The sequence below is a fragment of the Planococcus citri genome, chromosome 4 (genome assembly GCF_950023065.1).
Source record: "Planococcus citri chromosome 4, ihPlaCitr1.1, whole genome shotgun sequence".
Taxonomy (NCBI): Eukaryota; Metazoa; Arthropoda; class Insecta; order Hemiptera; family Pseudococcidae; genus Planococcus; species Planococcus citri.
Genome location: NC_088680.1, coordinates 39,632,090 through 39,654,396, shown reverse-complemented (window position 1 = coordinate 39,654,396; position 22,307 = coordinate 39,632,090). Strand labels below are relative to the sequence as shown.

The following is a 22,307-nucleotide window of genomic DNA, read 5'->3' as shown; positions in this document are numbered from 1 at the left end:
AGATTCAAAATTTTCAAAAAAAATCAAAAAATTGAATTTTGAAAAAAAATAGTTGAAAAAATGTACATAGTTGGGTGGGTACTTTTTTTCTCATTTTTCCTCTTTTGTCCGCCGTATTCAAGTCATTCATAACTTTCACACAATTGTTTGGAAAATTGAACACTCCAATATAAAATACAAAAAATGCATCTCCTTGGCATTAAAAGTATAGGTACCTACTTACCTAAGTATAAAGCGAAATACAAAAATCAAAACATTCCAAAGAGTTGAAGAAAAACACATGAAACTTGAAAATATGTAGCCTAATTGAAAGTGACAGTTCGAAAAAATTGAATAAAATTTTTTTATTTGAAAAAATATGTTTACAATCAATTTTTATTTACCTAGGTATTTGACGACACTTGGTTGAAATATCAAAAATCTGAACTTTTTCAACAAATATACTTATTTATCCTACTAGTAGAATAAAACACTACTTTTTTCACTCTCGCTGGTCGCTCGAGTGATCAAATGCGCGTTTTCTTCCCACGTTTGCATAAAATATGTCATTTTACTAGTATGATAAAATACCATTTTTTAAATGACAAAAATAGCTTTCAACAGTGATAAAACAATAATTTTAAGCAAGACGAGAGGAGAAGGTCAAAATCTTGGAACAATGCCAGCATCCATTTTCAAAAAAAATTTTCGTCCCGGGCCTTTCGATAAATTCATAAAATTCAATTTCAAAAACGAAAAGAACACAATGTTTAAAGCAGAAATACCTACTTGGTTTTCAAAAATTTACACTTCACAAAACCTCGATCCATTCGAATTTCGAATCATGAATCTAAAACATTCATAGTAAAATTTAAAATCTTGCACATCTGGAATATTTAAAAAACGAGTAGATGTTACATACTTGATAAGTTTCTAGGTGTACGAGTACCCACGTATATATGTATTATATGAAATGCGATTTAGGAAAAGGCATGCCCTCAGTTGAAAACGATAATTTTCAAGGAGGGAGGGAAAACGAACATTTGGACAAAAATATCGATTTTGAGTTTTGTGCGCCGTCTCATCAGAAAATTGTTCAAATACCTGTTTGTAGCCAAAAAATCAAGACTTGCAGCGAGCTCGTATAGTTTCCACGTACCTAATCGGTGGTGGTAATCTGGAAGAGATGTAAAGTAGTGTAATAACAAAAAAACGACTCGAATACGTTTCGGCAATTGTTTTATTAATTCAACTGTACAATTATCATGGCTAGCTCATATAAATATTAGGTGGTATATCTAAACTACGTGCATATCTTATTATCTTATTTTTATTTAAACCTCACGTAGTCACGTATCCCTCTACATATTCCCTGTACTTTTTTAGGCTGTGTCCTCACAGCATTACGTATACTTAACCTATCTATTTTAGTAATTTTATATACATTCTTATAAATTATTGTGGGTTTCAATTGCAGTATCTAATTTTATTCGCGTATTTTTAATGTACATAACATATTTAAATCCTATGATTGTAGTAGCTAGTAGACCCAAGGTTAAGAGGATGTTCCATATAAGTAGTATAATTACTAGAAAATCCCCTTTTCCCCGGTATTCTTCGATTTTTACATCCCCTAGCCTTCTCTCGATCTCTTTGTTAAATTTAATGGGCACACTCTCGTTCCACTTTTTATCTAGTATGTCATTCATTTTCGCAAATTCTATTCTCCCTTCAATAGCCACACTCGCTCCCTCTAATTTTGTCCATTGCACTGGCACTACCATCTTCTCTTCTTCCAATACCTCTTTGTTGCATGGTATCTCTTCACTTATGATCGTCCTTTCTCTCCCTTCAAGTTGTTCTCTCACCTGGTATCCGCACGGAACTTTCAATCGTAAACTGCCTTCATTCGTTCCAATAATAGTCTTATGATTTCTCGTACTCGGATTATATAACTTGATCTCCCCCTTATAGTTTGATAACACATATTCACTTGGTCCTATCTTTGCAACGACTGTCTCTTCCTTCTCAACACATTCAAACTCGCATACTTTGTTCAGTTTTCCTTTCTCAACTTTTTTAAACATGGCTTTGACACACTCCTCATTCCCACTTGTGATTTCGTATCTATTCATATAACAGTAGTCATTGTTTTCACAGTTATCTTTTCTCACCTTAGTTACCTCATTTTCATTTACCTCATGAGCTATGAGAAATTCGTCTACATTTACCTTACATACTTTATTTTCATAGGTAAAAGGAATAGTTTTAAAATTATATAGGTTCCAAATTTGATTATTATTTTTAATTGGGATTTTTATTTGGATGGCTAGGTGGTTTTCCGAGAATTGACATTGTGCTATAGGTAATGAATAGTATTCGAGTATATTATGTGTTTCTATTGCAGTTACTTTATTTAGTTTATTCAATTCTTCATTTAATTTGATCAAATCTTTTTTTAAAGTTTTTCTATTGATAATTTCAGGAGGAATTAGGTTCTTTTTGCAGTGATTTACTGTTTCTTTGAAAAAATTAATGCTAAACTGATTTTCCAGCATACTGTATAGAGACCCTAAAATGCTTATTAAATCAATTATTTCCCTATCAGTCTTGTCCTTTTCTTTCACCATAACATTTTTTAATAATTCCATAACTTCACCTGACTGTTTTGTCCTTTGCTCAGTGGTCATCATAAACTGGTTTATCTGGGTTGTTACATTGAATAGAGCTGCATGTTCTTCTATGACTTGGCTTTTGAGACGATAAAATCCTTTTGTTAAAGTTTTTTCATTGTGGTATATTGGTTTCGTCTGCTTTTCAGTGATTATATTGCAGCACCATGCTAGTGCATCTCCTAAGAACTGCACCCCTCGCTTCCTCCGCTCATGCTGGTGTCCACTCTCATGTCGAAATTGCTGACTGGCTAATTCAGTGTTCAAGTAGTGGTCCATTTCTTTGATAATTTCATCGTTTTTCTTCATTATTTCACACATTCCTAGGTCTGTTTCATTGCCAGTGAGATCCTCGCATGTTCTTTTTCGATATGTTTGAACAGTTATTTTTCTGGGAATTGGGTAGTCTATCTCATAGAGTATTGGAATTGATGATTCATATAGAACAGCATTTTCGAGTTTTTTGAATACTAATCCACTATGTATCTCTGTAGTGATTGCTTGGACTGCTTGTAGGATCCCAGCACACAAAATAATTTTCCCGAACATTATTTTTTTTTACGTTTTTCTTCGTTTGACAATTAATTTCACGACTTTATAACGATTAAATGTTCACAATTTGACTACTATATGAGTTGCTACTCACAGCACTTTGTCACTTTTCGTTTGTCAAATAATTATCACGAATTTATGGCGATTAAAATCACAAATTTATGACGATTAAATTTTCACAATTGATTACTTTTCGAGTTGCTAATCGTAGCTCTCTATCACCATTAATGGTTTATGTATTCGTTTTCCATAGATATTGTAGTACATATTTTCCTACTCTCAGTTTTTGTTATTGTTTTGATTTACGTGTCTTTTTCATAACCATACACATTTCTACCTTCAATTTGTTTACTTTGCTATATTGTTTTGTATTTCGATCATGTACCTTTCCTATCTAATTCTCAGCTAAGGTGCGGCCGTCACCCATGGCATTGAACTTACCTATTCTAATTGAACTGAAATTTTTCAATTCTCAATCTCGGATTTTTACCTCTCCTGTCTATTTGACCTGACTGTCTTTATCTTGACCTAAACTCCTTCATCCTCCTAATGTGTATGATCTCTTCTTTTTCTCCCCCTCTATGAGGAATTTTCACCACATAATTTACGTCACTGAGTTTTTGAATGACTTCATACGGACCTGTGTATTTTGGACTGAATTTTTTTTTGTCTCTAAATGGATTTTCAATCAATACTTTATCACCTTTTTCAAATTCTACGAATTTATGCTTTCTATCGTAATACATTTTATTCTTTTCTTGACTTTCGTAGATTAATTTAGGTATTTCGTTCCTAATTTTTTGTAATTTTTCAATTTCCTTCATTCTTCTGTTTTCTCTTTGAATGTTGTTAATTTTCAGACCATTTTTTAATGGGGTGTTGGGTTCTTGCCCAAACATCACATAATATGGACTAAGTCCATTTAGTTGACTCATAGGCGTTGTATTATACGAATAAGTTACGTATGGTACGTATCTAGCCCAATTATTTTGGTCATCGTTTACGTAGTGGCCAAGTGCTCTACATAGCGTGCCATTGAAACGTTCAACTGACCCTTGTGATTGTGGGCTATATGCTGTGCTGTGCACAAGTTCTATTCCCAACTTTTCGCATACTTCGCTTAAGTCCTTGTTTTTGAAATGTGTTCCCCGGTCTGTTGAAATTTTCTCAGGTAAACCGTATCTTGTGACAATTTCCATCAAAAATGTGATGACATTTTCAGCAGTTGCCCTTGGCACTGGTTTCGCTATTCCAAATTTTGTGCATACGTCTGTACCTACCAAAATATACTCCCTACCTTCACTTTTTGTAACTGGGCCTATAAAGTCAATCATCAAATGTCCCATCACTCTGCATTTTTCAATCTTCACATGTTGCATCAATCCGTTTTTCTTTTTCTCCTCTTTTCTCATCTGACATGATACACACGTTTTTATGTATTTTTCTAGGTTTGTATACATGTTCTTCCAGTAGTACAGATTCTTGATTCGCCCATACGCTTTTTGTATTCCCTGGTGTATACCTCCTAATAGGCTGTCGTGTGCCTCTTGCATAACCTTTTCCTTCACATTCTCTGGGATTACAATTAGTTTTTTCTTTTCTTGTCGGTTAAAAATTCGGTACTTTAGACACCCATCCTCTATTTCATACCTTCGACTCCACCTATCGAACTTTTTTATTTCTTCTTTTGAGTATTTATTTCTATCTGGCTTCTTTTCTAGAGCATTTTTTATTCCTACACAAAATCTGTCATTTTTTTGCTCTTCGATAATATTTTTTACATCTGGGTTTTTCAATACATTCTTTGCTACACTCACACTGTTTACATGTTCTTCAATTTCTACTCTCGATAGGCTGTCTGGTACGCTATTTTTTACACCACTAATGTGTTTGATTTCATAGTCATACTCTGATAGTTTGAGGATCATCCTTGCAAGTCTTTTTGATGGTTCTTGTATTTTTGACGTATGTGTTAGGGCATCATGATCCGTTAGTACCGTAAATTTCTTCCCATACAGATACTCTCGAAAGTGTGTAACTGACTCCGTTAACGCTGTTAATTCCAGGTCGTACGCACAATCCACTCTCTTCTTTTCAGGCATCTTTTTACTAAAATAGGCTATCGGTTTTTTCTGACCACTTTCATTCACCTGACATAACACTGCTCCAATAGCTACTTTTGAAGCATCTATCTCCAAGATAGTTTCTCTGTCCTCATGGTAAATTTCCAACACTGGTTTTGATGTGATAGCCTTTTTTAATGCTTGAAATGCCTCTTCCTGATCAGGCCCCCATTCGACTTTTTCATTCCCTTTTGGATCACCTCTCGTCAAATTTGTCAATGGTAAGGCTATTTTTGAAAAGTTCTTTACAAATTTTCGATAATATGAGCACAATTGGTTGAATCCTCTTACTTGTCTTACCGTTTTTGGCTTTGGGTAGTTTAATACCGCCTCCACATTCTTTTTTAATGGCTCAATCCCTTTACGAGAAATTTTATGACCTAGCATTTCTACTTCTTCCATAAAAAATCGACATTTTGTAGTTTTAAGTTTCATGTTCATTTTCTCTAGTCTTTGTAAAGTTTTTTCAAGGTTCGCATAAGCAGTTTCAAAATCTATACCATAACTACATATATCATCCATGTAAATGATTGTTCCTTCGTATAAAATATCAGCCATTTTGCTGTTCATTTCTTTGCAAAATGCCGCAGGAGAGTTAGCTAGTCCCTGTGGCAAACAAGTGAACTCATATAATTGGTTCTCCACTATGATAGCAGTTATGTGCCAGCTTTCAGGGTCCAATGGTATTTGAAAAAAGCCCTGAAAGCAATCCATGATGTTGAAATATTGGCATCCTCCCAGACACATGAATAAATCATCAGTCCTAGGTACAGAGTTATGATCTTTTATCAATTTTTTGTTCACTTTTTTGTAGTTGCAAATCAGTCTATATTCTCCATTACTTTTCCTTTTCACAAATGCAGGAGTTGCATAATTTGACGTACTTCGTCTCAATACACCTGCTTCTATATATTCGTTGATAATTTTCTTAATCGCCTTTCTTTCTACTGGTGCTAATCTATAGCTTTTTAACACGACTGGTTCGTCATCTTTCAACTTCAATTTGTATGGATCAGCCTTTGCTTTCCTCAACTTGAGAGGATTTGTCGTGAATATATGTTTGTAACGTTTAATTAGCTCTTCAGCTCGTTGTCTTTGTTGTGGTGTTAATTTGTCAGAAATACATATCTCATTTCCCTCATTATCATACACACTCTTGTATACACTAGGTTTCACTTTCTTATTGCTTGTTTCGCTGACTGTTGCTATTTTTTGGTTTTTTCGGATTTTCTTTGCAACGTTTGTATAATTTTTCAAGCAAATTACGTGTGTCTGGTCATTCATTTTATGCGAACTTGAAACCTTGATTCCCGAATTATTTACAAAGTACTGGTGTGGTGTTATTTTCCCTATCTGTTCATCAGTTGTATTTACTAATAGTGCAATTTTTTCATTAGGCGGAATGGTCACGTCATCCTTGCAAACTATGTGCTGATTTTTCACAATACATACATGTTCGTGATTTATTTGATTTAACCATTTCTCGTCAATATTAAATATTAATTCTCCGTTTATTGAAATGGTACGAGTTTTAAAATCAATACATGTCCCATATTTTTCCATAAAGTCCACTCCTAAGATGAGATCAGCACATAAATTGGAGATGACTTGAGCGTTGACCTCGAACTCTTTCCCTTCTATTTTAATCTGCATTTTAGTTACTCCCTCTACCTCTAACGTTTCTTCTCCTGCTCCTACTAACCCCAAATTTGATTCTTGTAGACCTGCATTTTTATTTACCAGAGATGATTTGATCAAAGTGTGATTACTCCCAGTATCAAGAATTCCTTCGATAGCTTTATTGTTTATTTTTATACGTACTGGTAGTTTTAAATTTGCAATTTTCACGAGAAAGATTTGCTCTGGTTTTTCTACACTTTTGGGGTCGGGGAGCCGAGACTCCCCCTCACCTAGTTTTTTGGTTTATACCAACACTTGTCAGTTTCATGCCCTGGTTTTTTACAATTATCACAATACCTATTATCATTTCTTTTTTCGTTAATAGGGGTTTTATTTTTGTCATTATACCAACAGTCGTTGGTGTGGTGACCATTTCTTCTACAGATCTTGCAATATTTATTATTCCTTTGGTAATTACGGTTATCTTGTCTTCCACCTGAGTAATTTCCTTTATCATTCTTATTACACCTACATTCACACACTTTCTTTTCATGAACAGCCAATCCTAGCTCTTTGATTAGTTCTTCGTCTTCCTTTGCTGCTTTCATTTTCTTAATTTCAGCCTCAAGGAGCTTCACTTTTTCTGACAAATCATCCTTTTTCTTGCTAATTATTTTACTCTCATATTCGTATCGTCGTATGTTCTCTTCCAATTTCTCTATTGACGTATTATCAAACATACCTATCTTCTCAATTATTTCTTTCTTCAGTCCTCTCAATACGATTCTACAGATTGCACTGTCCTCCATTTTCAACTCTTTACCTTCACTTGCTATCTCCGTTAAGAATTTCATGGCTTCTTCATTCTCTCCTTGTTCTCTCGAAAATAACTGGTCTTCCCTGATTAATTTTGATACTTTAAATCTGTTCTCCATTTTCGTCTTGATAGCCTCAAATTCTGTTTCTTTTTCACACTCTGTAATATAGTACTGAAAGGCATATCCTTCTAGGTATAACGGAAATCTCAATACCATTTCTGCATCTAACCATTTTCTTACTTTGCTCACAATTTCAAATTTTTTCATAAACCCATCAAATTCTCCACTTTTTCCTGAGAACTTAGCAATCTCAATTTTCGTTTCACCCATTTCGTCGTCACTTTCTTCACTTTCTTGATTTTCTCTTTTCAGTTTTTCCTCCTCTTCTTTTCGTTTCTTTTCAGCTTCTTGTTCAATTTTTTTCTGCTCTGCTATTCTTTTCTGTTCTTCAATTATTTTTCTCTCTTCCCCTTCTTTTTTTTTCTTTTCCTCTTCACTCTTTTTAAACTCCTCTTTACCTCTTTCTAACCTCCTCAATTTTATCTCGTCAAGCCCTTCCAATGCTAGTGGCTTATGTTCTACACTATACTTATTTTGTAGTTTTAGTGCTAATTCTAAATTTACTTCTAACCGCACTAACGATACCAATTTCTTCCTGAGGGTTTCTAATAAATCATCATCGGATACTTCTTCTTCTGGGAAATTTTGGTTGATTAACTGCGAGATAGTTTCTTTTGGTAGGTCGTAAATCCAGGACACTCTGACGAATTTGGTTTGAATTTCATCCATTAATCTTCGGAGAATTTTTCTGGCTTTTTATTGGTTTGGCTTTTCATTGGATAGGTTTTCTTTGGACACTCTGACGGATTTGGTTTGAATTTCACCCATTAATCTTCGGAAAATTTTTCTGGCTTCTTTTTCGGTTTCGCTTTTCATTGGATAGGTTGTCTTTGGTCAATTGCTGTTTAAATTCTCGACATGTTGCTTTGGTTTTGAACTCGTTACTGGCTGTCGCGAATGCAGGTCACAATTATACACTTTCGATTTCGTACAGTTATTATTATTTTTTTTTTTCGCTTAATCGCGCATTTTTAACATGTTTAGGTACTATGCCAACGATAATTACGTGTAACTTTTTCTTTACTACGCGAAATTTAAACGTACATATCTACAAACGCGAATACTTGATTTTCTTTCAAGCCCGTAGCTAGGCGCCACATATGTAATAACAAAAAAACGACTCGAATACGTTTCGGCAATTGTTTTATTAATTCAACTGTACAATTATCATGGCTAGCTCATATAAATATTAGGTGGTATATCTAAACTACGTGCATATCTTATTATCTTATTTTTATTTAAACCTCACGTAGTCACGTATCCCTCTACAGTAGGTATACCGATTTTCAACTTTCCATCTCAAAATTCCTTATGGAACCCTAGTTTGTTCTCCTGGCGACACTCTGTCTTCATGAGAATAAGATAACGGTTCTTCCTCTAGGTATAATTTTTCAAAATATAGACGTTCCACTTTAATTCAAATTTTATAATAGGTAATTCGAAAAATTGTTTACGAATCCAAAATTTTTCTGCTGATTGAATGACTTTTTCGTTAGATCAAAATTCGGGGTCTAAATCATGTTTCAAAGCGTTAGGATAGAGAAAAATTTTGATAATTTTTAAACATACGTAGGTACAACTAATTTTATCAACGCACGTCAGGTATTACAGAGTGATTATATCCCATTTCAATTTACTCTCTGAGGCATTTGAATTTTCACATCTATCAAAACTATGAAATAAATCATTTTGAAGAGTTGAAAAAACAATTATTGAGGTATTATCAGATAGATAGGTATACGTACTTATTGAGCTGTACTCTTCCATCCTGATTTTCACGATGAAAAAATTATTATACTCTCAAGGTAGGTAGACCTGTATTAACTTCATATAATGAACAATATGCCACTCGCATTCAATGCCATTGACTGGAGTGGAAGAAATGCTTCGATGAAATTTCACAAGCTACAGGTATGTAAAATGAAAAATGAAGAAATATACGAGGTTTCCTATGCTTACCTAATTTTACTTTATAAATACGTTTAAATTTTCCTGCATACTATACCTATGCAAGTAGGTCTATAAATAAATGAAAATAAATATAAACTGCCCAGAATTTCATTAGGTCAGTAGGTACCTAATTAATAAAAAATAAATTTCAATTTCCAAATGTAATAATCGTATCGTACAATTTTCATTGGTTTATTTTTCCTACAAGTAAATGAGGGAATAGTTATTTCCTCCGCACATTTTCATTCGAGATCGCACCTTACTCTCAATAGGCCAAAGCGGTGTTAGAAAATAAGCGGATCTGGTGTGTTTTTAAGTGAAATTTATATGTAAAATCGCATCATGTTGATTCCTGCTTTATTGTTGAATATAGCCGTCGTTGCGATGTTTCTCACTACGGTTTCATTTAGTGGATTAATGATATGGCGTGGTAAGATTTACGTGATTATTTTTCTACTATTGCTTATTAAGTTTAGAACTCTGATTATCGAACAGTTGAACTCAACTTGCATCCGTAGTAAAATAGGTGCGGTATACCCACTTTTTCAAGATTTCAAATTTAATGCAATGGATAGGTATAGGTAATTTATTTTATTTTTACGACATCGACGCCAATTTGTAAAATTTCAAACCTCTCTTATCTCTAGCAAAAAATCACCCAGAGCTCCGGTTGATACTAGTCATCGCTGTGTAAATTTTGAAAAATCAATGATCCATCACGCAATTTTTGTTCAATTCGATACGGAGTTGCCAAATCACCCAATGAATTTTTTTGCGATCGCAACGCCGAGTTTATCAACTGTTCAATACTCAGACTGGCTCAATTGTTTGCAGGAAAAACTCGATTTTAAAATATATGTAAGTACTTACACAATTTCATATGTTTATTTAGAGAGCAAGCATTCTCAAAATACAACCACAGTCCGCCCCACCACTAAACCGACAAGGCCGACAATAAGTCCTCCGACACGGCCGCCAGGTCCTACGCCACCGCCAGGGCCTACAATAAGTCCTCCGACACGGCCGCCAGGTCCTAAGCCACCGCCAGGGCCTACAATAAGTCCTCCGACACGGCCGCCAGGTCCTAAGCCACCGCCAGGGCCTACAATAAGTCCTCCACCTCCAGGTCCTACGCCACCACCAGGGCCTACAACGAGTCCACCGTTTCCAACACCACCTCCACACTATAAACCATGGTTTCCAGACCCGCAGGTGAAAATAGATCCTGGTAAGAAAAGCACCTTGTGTATATACCTACCAAAAGGTACTTCATTTCTTTTACTATAATGATTTCATTGGTTAACTTTCCGCATTCACCTTCAGAAAAAATATTGAATCGAACAGTCAGAAGAGCGTTGAAACCCTGCAACGATTTTTACTTTTTCGCATGTGGTGAAGAAAACGAGTCAACTCCAAGCATGGAAACCGATGATAATATAGTATTGACGAAAACAATGATTGAAAAAAAGTATAATGATATACTCGGCAAACCCGAAACAGCAGAGGACATTGCACCACTGAAGTTGGCCAAACAACTGTATAACCAATGTAATGAAAAAAGTAAGTGATAATTTTTTCATGCTCATTCGCATGTTACACTTTCTTCGTATTGCACTTCAAATGAACTTTTTTTTCTGGTATCCTAGTGGACCTAAAATTTAATTTTTCAAGTTGACGTCATTTAAATACAAATTTGAAGATCATATGTATAAAAATGGTACATATTACCAACTTGCCATCTATCCTGCAAGAAACGTAACTTTCTACAGTAAAAAAAGTAGGAAAAGTGCAATTTCCTCTCTTTTTCTATTTGAGCTGGAATATTGCTGCCTTAAATTTTGAAGGAACCGAATTTTTGCTGAGAACCTTCTTGTGAGAAATTGAATTCCTTATGAAAAAAGTTATTTTTGCACATTTTTAGTAACCTCAAAACTGATAGAGTTGAATTGATTTGAATACATATTTGAAACGAAGATGTAAAACTTTAAAAAAAAACTGATGTACCTATGGCTATGTACCTTCTCCAGTTTTGAAGACCCGAAAAAATGTGTAAAGAAAATTTTTTATAGGAATTTGAATTTTTACCAAAAAAAAAAAAAAAAAAAATGATTATTTGTACATTTTTAGCGTAATAATTGAAGGAGATATGCTAACTACATAGCTTGTTAAAGAAAATGATAAAAAAGCTAGTGTACTTTTCCTCAGAAGGGAACCTTTCTTATAACACATCAGTAACTCTAACCGAGCTGAAATTTGGCTCACTGAAAGGGCTAGCTGCGTTACTCAAGATTTCAGAATCAAATTTTCCTCCGCGCCAAAGTTAGTTTACCTACAAATTTTTTTGGAATTTTTTGTAAATGGCGGAAATGGTCTGACTAATTCTTATCTCAATTTTCCACAAAAAGAGTAAGTAAAGTGATGTAGAATAAGGGAATAAAGTCAATTTCTAAAATAATGTATTGAGTTCGACCCTTGACATTTGAGCGTCACGTTGGTCTTAGTGGTTACATGGGCCAAAATAATCTAACATAAGTAGGTACATGTATCTAGGTATTTCATATTATTTTGAAACTCCTGTACCTACTTGTATGTTTTACACTTAATCATACAATTCCAATGTTTGAAACTGTATTTGACAGAGCCCGGCGATTCCAATGAAATTCAAGAACTGATTTCAAAATTTGAAGCACTTCGCAATAACTTACCAGATAGTAAAGCTGTACTGAAAAGTTTTTATGAAACTGCACTCGATAATGGATATCTTCCGAAATCTTTGTTCGTAATCGATATGGTTACAAAGAAAGAATCTCAAAGATATGTATATGTAAGCATCTAGTCCTACCTCCTGGTAACTGGTCTCATAGTAGTACCATATTTAGTCAATATATTGTTCCCCTTAAAAATGGGCACTGAACATTATTTTCCAATGAAATAAATTTAGATCTACGAGTATTTAAATTTTCATTTGACCTAGATAAGAAAACCGTCACATGAGGACAATTTCTACGGATGGCCATTGGATACAACATCATTACGCGCAGACAAGAAAGAATTAGAAAACGCGTTGAAAAAAGAGAAAAATGCAGCCAATTATGAAAAATACATTCGACCCAGATGGGAAGAAGAAGAAGGACAGATTGCTGAAGTACGTAATATCCACTCATCTACTCACAATGGATGATCATTTTAAATTCTAAACAGATTTCCATTCATCAGGCTTACAAATATATATACGAGCCACAAGAAACTACGATTCAATCATTAGCAATGCTGGTGGATAATTATCCATTGGTAGAGATAATTCGCAAAACTTTTTCACCGTCGATGATTCATGATGATCAAAGAGTCAGGGTGGAATGTGTGCCATGCCTGAGGGCTGCATTGAACTCGCACATTGTAACCAATAATAAAGAGTGAGTTTAAACGCCCATACTTAACTATAAAGCGATGGAGAGATTTTCCCACAAATCAGGTTTATTGCTATTATGGCTTACAGATCTTTTCTGACGTACTTGATACGGCACGCGTTGGCAGATAATTTATTGGATATTTCAGAACAAGCACTTGAGGGATGGATTAAAGAACGATTTGGTACAACTGAACCCATTGAACGTTATAAGGCTTTGTTTTGTTCTTCAAAAACAGTCAGGTAACTAAGTTGATAAGTTTTGAAAACTATATTCAACTTTTTTACCTTAAATGTCGTTATTTCTGAAACGTTTTCATTTTATTTCAGCTTATTCAAAAAAGCGATGGATTATGCATACATTAAAAACTATGTCGATCCAAAAAAGATCGATCTTATAAATCAAATTGTCGAATTTTCAAAAACTTCAATGAGATATCTCGTAAAGAAATCAGGCGTGGAAGAGCCGAAAAAGTGAGTGGGTATAGGCAATGTACAACTACAGGATTACGTTTTGTTTTTGTTTTTTGTTTTTTTTTGTACTAATAGCAGACACTGAGGCCTTACCGTAGAATAGCTTATTAACCTACAGTTACACTCAGACTAGATACCTACGCCTACAATTGATCCTTTTTAATTGTGCCATTTTTCAGTCACAAAATGGGTACCTAATTATAATGAAAAAAATTATCTGTTTCTTCAATATGCTAGATATTTTCTATAGTATACAGCTACAAGCAAGAAAAATTCACCAGGCTCTCATTCGGCCCCAATTATACCTAAAAATTTTATTTTATTTTATTTTAATAGAAAGTCCTCAACGAGGTACTTGATGCGAAAAATATAGCGAAGCCCAAATTTACAATTTAAGGGTCCCAAATTTGGGAAAAAGGGGGGTAAAATCAACATAAAAAATTTTGGAAATACTTACGTTTTCTTTCAAATTTCATTTTGAACCGAATCCCAAAATTTGAACCAATGTGGTCCCATACAGGAGGAGATGTGCCCCAAAAACCAATTTTTGGGCCCTCTTCTCTAAATTTATGAAAACTGGACCGATTTTTCTCATTTTTGTTTTAAAATCTTCCTTATGACGTGTAGTTATGTTATAAAACATTTTTAATTCAAAATTTTTCAGTTTATATAGGGGAGGGTGGTACACAGTGAGACAGTTAAAATTGTTTTGGCTTCATAATGGACAATTGTGGACCAATTTTTTTCATAAGTATATCATTTGAAAGAGATTTTTGTTCTACATTAAAGAGTATTTTTTTTTTAAATTTGACTTGAAAATTTTTTTCCATTGCCAAAATAAAAATTTTCAAAAATGTCTCACTATGTACTAGACGTGGTACACACTGAGAGGCGATTTTTTTTTCTTTTCTCAACGTAAAATGATTAAATACATTTGAAAAATATTTATTGTACCCTTAGGTACATAATTAGTACATAAAAAAAATGATTGTATAATGTATATCTGTATCGTCAAAACTGAAGGGAAATCGAATGAAGCTCTGTATACGAGTATACCATATGAGCTGCTTTCCGGAGACTCGTTCACCTTTTATTACCTTATCTACCGTTTCTGACATGACTTTTGCCGAAATAGTGCCGATTTTTCGATCTTTTTTTTTGAACCGTCCAAACCATTATAAATAGGTGTCTCACTGTGTACCAAGGTAGTAAAAATTTTCAAGGCGATATGAAAATTTTTGAACATGAGATTTTTTAGAAATGTCATCACTCATCATAATTATTATGGAAGTACATTGTTCATACTTGCATTTTAGCGCAACACCGATTTTTTTTTTAAAATTCTCCTCACAACACAAAAATCAAAAAATTACAAAAATTTAGTTTTGACAAAAATTTTTACAGACCAAAAATTCAAGGTAGTTCTGCTCAACTCAGAACTTTTTTGTTCGTCATGTAGGAGCACCATGACAAGACAGTCCTGCTATTGTAACTACTATTCCAAAATATCAATTTCTCTTGAGAGAGAAAAGGGAGAGCGAAAGGGGGGTTTGGGGGCGCAGCCCCCAGAAGCGAGTTCTGAGGGCGATGCCCTAGGAACGAGTACGGAGGTGGAGCCGCTTCGCGACTAGTAATTTACATACATATAAACTTGTGCATTTGCACATGAAAATATTCATAAAGTACCTATGATTAATTTTAGGGATAAACTCTATACAATCATAGAGACCTTCAAATACTATACACCTCTTCACGGAGATCTAAGCATTGAAAAAGACATAACAGATTTCTATTCTGGCGTAAGTAGATGTTATATTATCTTTTCTTTCACAATTTCACATGAACGATTCACGTCGCTATTAATGTTAATTTACATTATTTAATTGGTTTCTTTTCTTTCAAATTTTTGACCTGCCATTGATAATTATTTTGATTTTCACATTACAGTTGCAGCTGGATGCAGCGTCTTACCGCAAATCATTAGAAATCGTTAGGAAATTTGTGATGGATCGTGCCGCAAAAAGATTCCGCTTAACAGATGGCTTTGATATACCAATACAAGCGTACAAGTTTATGTTTGGAGAACAATTTATGCACTATGACAGAGATGTAAATTCCGTTTGTAAGTCGTTTCATTGATTTTGTATATCAAAATACGGCCACTTGAGTACATATGCATTTTTACTTACATACCTACTCTAAGATAGGTACTTACATACTTGTAAAAGATGTCTATCTAATCTAACGTCAGGGGGAGTTTAAAATGCTAATGCACCTGGGTATGAAACAAGACGACCTGTATTATTCGTGACGATATTTCAGAAAAGCATGTCCAAGTATACTCATTTTTACTTTTCTTGTTTTACAGACTTGTCGGTGAATGCTTTGCAAGACATGTTTTTATCAACGGACAGATCAGCGTTTTTGAATTTTGGAGGTTTCGGATCAAACATCGGATCTGCATTATCTCAATCTGTCGTTAGCAAGGTAGGTATAAGTAATTAAATACATAACTATTTTGTTTTAAGTTGCGCTCCATTTCATTTGAGTAGGTACCATAGGTGCTTGTAACTAACGTAAGATGTGTACTGATAATTGTAATGCTTGGTTGATTCTGTCATAGCTTAACAAAGATGCAGAGAACAAGCAGCTCGTAAAATCAGTTTATTTGGGTATTCCTATGGACGCGACTGGGAATAAAGATAATTTTACAGAATGTTTTGTAAACTCTTACAAGAAACACGGCTATCCGGTAAATTATTTATATAAATGTTCTTAACATTGAAATAGATTCTTGAAAATGGTAGTCATTATAAATTTGCTTACCTACTATGGTTCACTTTACAGACCAAGAATGCAACCGATATGCTGAATGAAAAGAAGGAAAAAGCAATCGTATACGAAAGTGATGGTGTACAAGTTACGTATCTTGCGTACAAGGACTTTATTAACAAGACAGGCAAAAGAGACCAAGCTTTTCCTTCGTTTGTAAATTACTCGGATGGCGCAATGTTTTATATTAGTTATGCAAATATGGCACGCTTTAGAGATCCACTAATAATCAAAGAAGAAGATTACATTCGAGCATATGCTAAAGTAAACGTAATGGCTAAAACTAGCGTGAATTTTGATCATGAATTTTTATGTGAAGTCCGGACGATCGAGAAATGTAATGTTTGGTTAAAAGGGAGTTCAAAAAAGGCTAAATTAAGAGAACATTTCGACCTTTTTATGCGATAAAAGATGATTCTGTGATAAGAAATGCTATACCTACCTACTTATTTCCTCTCGATTAATGGCCAGCTGATACTAAGAAATCTTGTAGATTTAGTTTCATGTTAAACACCACCGCCATTAGGTATGTGATATGGATTACATAAGGTATTCTGCTTGTGTTTTTCAACGTTCCATCTTTCTTCTTGTTTTATTTTGTGAGTAATATTGGAACTATGTAAATGCTTTGAGTTCTTTTTTTAAAATGTGTTCTTCACTCTTTTCTACGTATATTTTTTCATCTTCTTTGAATAAACTGTTTTCGAGTATCCGTTTTATGTAATTTTAAAGTTTGTTACTGAGAGATGAAACTCAACTTTTCTGAAATGTTCCTATAGACTGGAAATTGACAGAGAAAGTGCACAAACAAAAAATCGACATTTCTGTTCTAATCTCTTGGAATAACTTTTTGAGATGGACAGAAAATATGACTTCTTGATAATACCTATGTGATCAAGAGCCAGAGCTAATAAATACCTAATTGGAATTTTGAGAGCATGTAGGCTTAGGTATAGGTTAACTACAGTCCAACCAATTGACAAAAAAGCTTTAAAAATCAAATTTGGATCTGATCTTCGCATCCGCCAAATTTTCAGTTTGGTTATTGCAGATATGGATCTAGAATTCAACTTTTTTTTACATAGGTAGGTACTTATTACACATGAATCGGATATATTTGTACTGAATACTCAATGTGAGTATTTGCTACTCATTTGGGTATGCTAAAACTACAAATACCTATTTGGTGGAAAAAAGAGTTGAAAATTAAAGACTAATATTGTAATTTCAACTCTAAAATTCTTAAAAAATTGAAATTCATTTTTTCAGGTAAGTAGGTGCCTAGGTAGTTTTCAAAAGGTACCTTTTTTTTATAACTTAATTATTATTATCTATTTTATTTCATGAGCCATATTCAGAGACTTTGGCTCGAGGCTCGATCTTATGAAAAACAGAAGACTATGGTACATACGTAATAATTAATCAATATAGTGAAATGGGCTATCTGGGTTTTAAATTTTTTTTGCATAATTTTGTGGAATGTAGAAATTTAATGACATCATCTGTATGAGTAGGGTCATCAGAAAGAAATCCTACCTACTTCAAAATTTTCAAAAAAGTAAATTTTGAAAAAGAAATGGTCGGGAAAAATGTATTTTTTTTCAACTTCCCCCTCTTGTTTGCCTTATCCAAGTCATTCATAACTTTCACACAGGTGTTTGGGAAATTAAACACTCCAATCTAAAATTCAAAAATATATAGGTATAGGTACATGTAAATGAAATACAAAAATTAAAACATTCCAAAAAGTTGAAAAAAAACACAGAAAATTGAAAATACTTGCATAAATGACAGTTTTAAAAAGTTGAGAAACTTTTTTTTTTAGTTGAAAAAAAAGTTGATGATGAATTTTTATTTATTTGAGGACAGAATAAAATGTTTTTCTAAAAATGACAAAAAAAACTTGGGAAAGAGATGAAAATTTTAAACACTAAGAATGTGAGCGCTTATTGTCATCATTTTGTGACAGAAGAAAGTCAAAATCAAGGAACAATGCCAGCATCCATTCTCAAAAAAATTTGTTGTCTCCGAGTTTTCTAAATTTATAAAATTAAATTTCAAAAACGAAAATGAACACAATGTTCAAAGCAGACATATCCACTTGGTTTTCTGAAATTTCCCTTTCACAAAAATCATGAATCTCCCCAGTTGACCACATGCTAGCAAAAAGCTAGCGTTTTATTCGCGTTTTGATAAGTTGCTAGCAATTTACTCGCTTTTTGTGGCCAGCAATAATTATCTCGCTAAAAGTAAGCGATTTTCTTGCAGTTTTTCGCTAGCAAATTCAATTCTAGCAATTTTCGAGCTGTTTTCCAGCGACTCTCAGCTAGCTTTTACTTCACTTTAACTTGCTCGCCTTATGCTAGCGTATTACTAGCGGATACTTGCTCGCAATTCTATGCTAGGACAGTTCAAACAATATTCTCGCATATCTCAGCTAGCTTTTACTTCACTTCATACATGCTTGCCTGATGCTAGCGTATCACTGATGGATACTTGCTTGCAATTCTATGCCAAGAAAGTTCAAGCAATATTCTCGCATATCTCAGCTAGCTTTTGCCTCAATCTATACCTGCTCGCTTAATGCCAGCGTATCACTGACTAATATGTACCTGCTCACAGTTTTATGATAGGAAACTTCAGGTAATATTCTTGCATCTCTGAGCTAGCATTTACTTAGCCATCTGGCTCTAGAAAAATGTAAGCATATCTCTAGTTTCTGCATCTGGTGACTTGGCGTTTTCTTTATAGTCAAATGATAGGAACGTGCTACCAGATCTTACGCATTTCTCACCAATAAACCTTTTTCTGCGTTATTTATTGTAGCAAATGCGAGCAAGTATCTTTTCCATCCCTCAGCGCGCATACAAAAATCATTAAAAATATTCCTGCATATGACAATAGGAGTAATTGCACCCCCCCCCGCCGATCTTCCGGGGCAACTTTTTTCTTAAAGGGGACAACAAAATTTCATCAAATGGACATGGAAAGCTGTAGTTTACTCTACACTCCAATTTTAACACCCTCTGAAGACGACTTCAGGTGGGTTCAAGTCATTTTAGAGCCTCCAGTAGGCTTTTGAAACTTGAAATTCCCACAATATTAATTAATCAATTGGAGTTGGCAAGCTGAAATTTACTTCGCAGGTTTCAAATGGTTTTGAAGCTTCCAGCTACTTTTAGGAAATTCCAATTTTCCAAAAAACGCCATACAACCTTCGAAAATTCGCTGGAGGCTCCAAAACGACTTGAAATCCACAAGCAGTCGACTTCGTAGCGTATTAAAATTAGTTTGCAGAATGAATTTCGACTCTCCATCTCAGTTTGATGAAATTTTGTGAAAATTTAAAGTTTCAAAAATCTGCTGGAGGCTCCAAAACGACTTGAAATTCACCTGCAGTACTTCGTAGCGTATTGAAATTAGTTTTCAGAATAAATTTGAGCTTTACAACTTCAATTTGAGTTTCAAAAATCTGCTGGAGGATACAGAACTGCTCAAAACAAGTTGAAACCGTTTCCCATCGATTTGGCATGTCGAAAATAGGGTATATCCCAAATGTCAGGTTTCTTGGTCAATTTGGTAAAATTTTGATTTTTTCTCACATTTTGGCCAAAATTTGATTTTTGAAAATTCACCGAAAATCGAAAAAGGTACTTTACCACTTGAAATTTTGACAGGTGATGAATTTTTGCATGATCTTTCGATCTACGTTTGTAAGGTTTGAAAAATTTCGTGCACGTCCTATGTTGAAACGCGAATTCTGCGATTTCGGCTGACCTTTCAATCAAAATTGCCGCCATTTTGTAAGTAAGGCCAATTTTTTTTTCAGCAAGTTTGCTTTAAAATGTTCCTTAGGATGTCCCCTTTGAGGAAAAAGTTGTCCCGGAGGATCGGCAGGGGGTGCAATTACTCCCATTGCCGTGGACTAAAATGTTGTTCAAAAATTTTGAAATTTTTCCTTTTCATGGTTTGTTTGATACTTCATTTTCAAATTTTAAATTTTGACAATTTTTCTATTTAAAAAAAAAACTTCATTTTTTATTTAATAAAGAGATTTTTCAACATAAGCGCTAGCATAATGCTAGCGAATTGCTAGCGTCGATCTCTCTCATGGTATAGTTTGCTACTCTTAGATAAAGTGTGTCATCAAGTTGAATATAAGCTCAAGGTGGTATCTTGTTGAAAAGTAAGAAGAGTGACATCACTCTTCTTATACTATCCCAAGATGCTAGCGTTATGCTACCTCTGAGCTGGGACAGTCGCCTAATTTTTGGAATTTCCTGGAAAACTACCACCTGTTAAAGGTAAACACCCAGAATTTTTAAAAATTAATTAATAGTAATTACTTTACTGATCAAAGGTTTTCTACGCTAGCAAAATGCTAGCTTCTTGCTAGCATAATTTGCGCTAGCGTAAATGGTGCCGGAATATGAGACACTTTTTGCAAAAATTGCTAGCAAATCAGTCGCGATTTAGTTGCATGTACGTAGCAGAATGCAGAGCAAAGTGCCAACAAAATGCTAGCTTTTTGCTAGCTTTGTGCCAGCTACGTGCTAGCTATTTGTGCGCAATTCTGCTACTCTAATGCGACCTAATCGCAACTGATTTGCTAGCATTTTTTTAAAAAAGTGTCTCAAATTCCGGCACCATTTACGCTAGCACAAAATTTGCTAGCATTTGGTCAACTGGGTCAAACATTTATAAAATCTAAAAACTGTTCATCTAGAATATTCAAAAAAGGAGTAGACGTTACAGGTGCTCAAATAAATATCTACAATACCTACTCAAGTAGGTATATATCCGAACTACCTACAGAGTTTGATGACAAATTTTTCTGCATTTCATACTTACTGAGATACGGAAAGTCTATAAATGAATGAAAATATATTTTTCCCATACTTACCTACATAAATAGTTAAATCAATAGGTATGATTATTTTTCCGCACATTATCATTCGAAAATGTACAGGGTGCCCAGAAATATCAAGCACCCCCAAGAAAGTTTTTCATTAAAAATATAGGTTGGCAACGTGAAATAGGTGCATATTATTGGTGGAATGTTATCTCTCCAGTCCAACAACCAATCATGTGCTATCATTATTATCATTCACTGTGACCAACCAAAGTATTTTAGTAGAAAACCTTTTTAGGGGTGCTCGATATTTCTAAGCACCCTGTACCTACTTACCTACCTACTCCTAATAAGCTAAACAGGTGTTAGAAAATATGTGGATCAGATGTGTTTTCATGTTGACTTCATAAAATTTCTTCATGCTGATTCCTGCTTTATTGCTGAATTTAGCGGCCGTTACCTTGTTTTTTACTGCAGTTTCCTTCAATGGACTAATGACATGGCGTGGTAAGATTTCGATGAATGATTATTTTTCAATTGTGATTGTACAGTTGGAATTCTGAATATGGCACAGTTGAACTCGACTTGCATCCATAAGCAGACTCAGACTGTAGGTCTAGGTATTATTTTCTGGGGTTTGATCATTTAAATTGTTTTAAAGTGATTATTTTATGCAATGCATATTTTATTTCATTTTCACAATCATATAGCGATACTGAAGTCATTTTGTAAAATGTCAAATATGTAGGTTCATATATTTTTGGCAAAAAAAGTCACAATGACCTCCGGCTGGCGTAATTCGTCATTGTTTGATGACCTCTGAACACACGCAGGGGAGATTTGTTTTGATAATTTTTTAACTGGTTGGTATAACTAATTTTATCGAGGCACGTCAGGTATTACAGAGTG

The 22,307-nt window shown here is 34.2% G+C and overlaps 1 protein-coding gene and 1 long non-coding RNA gene across 2 annotated transcripts; one reads left to right on the top strand and one right to left on the bottom strand.

The window, feature by feature from the left end:
- Positions 1–329: 329 nt before the first annotated feature.
- LOC135845545 (uncharacterized) lies at positions 330–9,884 on the bottom strand. The gene is made up of 2 exons (XR_010558772.1): positions 9,630–9,884; positions 330–829 (listed from the first exon to the last, which is right to left on the bottom strand). It is a non-coding gene; the product is annotated as an uncharacterized LOC135845545 (long non-coding RNA).
- Positions 9,885–9,933: 49 nt separating this feature from the next.
- Positions 9,934–17,256, top strand: LOC135845544 (uncharacterized). The gene is made up of 13 exons (XM_065364166.1): positions 9,934–10,264; positions 10,727–11,062; positions 11,158–11,394; positions 12,474–12,658; positions 12,809–12,979; positions 13,051–13,247; positions 13,331–13,483; positions 13,571–13,714; positions 15,417–15,513; positions 15,662–15,836; positions 16,083–16,201; positions 16,338–16,466; positions 16,562–17,256. Exons 1-13 carry the CDS (start codon positions 10,177–10,179, stop codon positions 16,952–16,954), a joined length of 2,424 nt encoding a protein of 807 aa, XP_065220238.1. The 5' UTR covers positions 9,934–10,176; the 3' UTR covers positions 16,955–17,256.
- The last annotated feature ends 5,051 nt before the right edge of the window (positions 17,257–22,307 follow it).

What these genes read in the sequence shown, in the direction of transcription:
- LOC135845544 (XM_065364166.1), top strand. Translation starts at nt 10,177, where the DNA reads ATGTTGATTCCTGCTTTATTGTTGAATATAGCCGTCGTTGCGATGTTT. An exon ending in AATCTCAAAGATATGTATAT is followed by an intron (nt 12,659 to 12,808) that starts GTAAGCATCTAG and finishes CATTTGACCTAG; the next exon opens with ATAAGAAAACCGTCACATGA. An exon ending in CTCAATCTGTCGTTAGCAAG is followed by an intron (nt 16,202 to 16,337) that starts GTAGGTATAAGT and finishes ATTCTGTCATAG; the next exon opens with CTTAACAAAGATGCAGAGAA.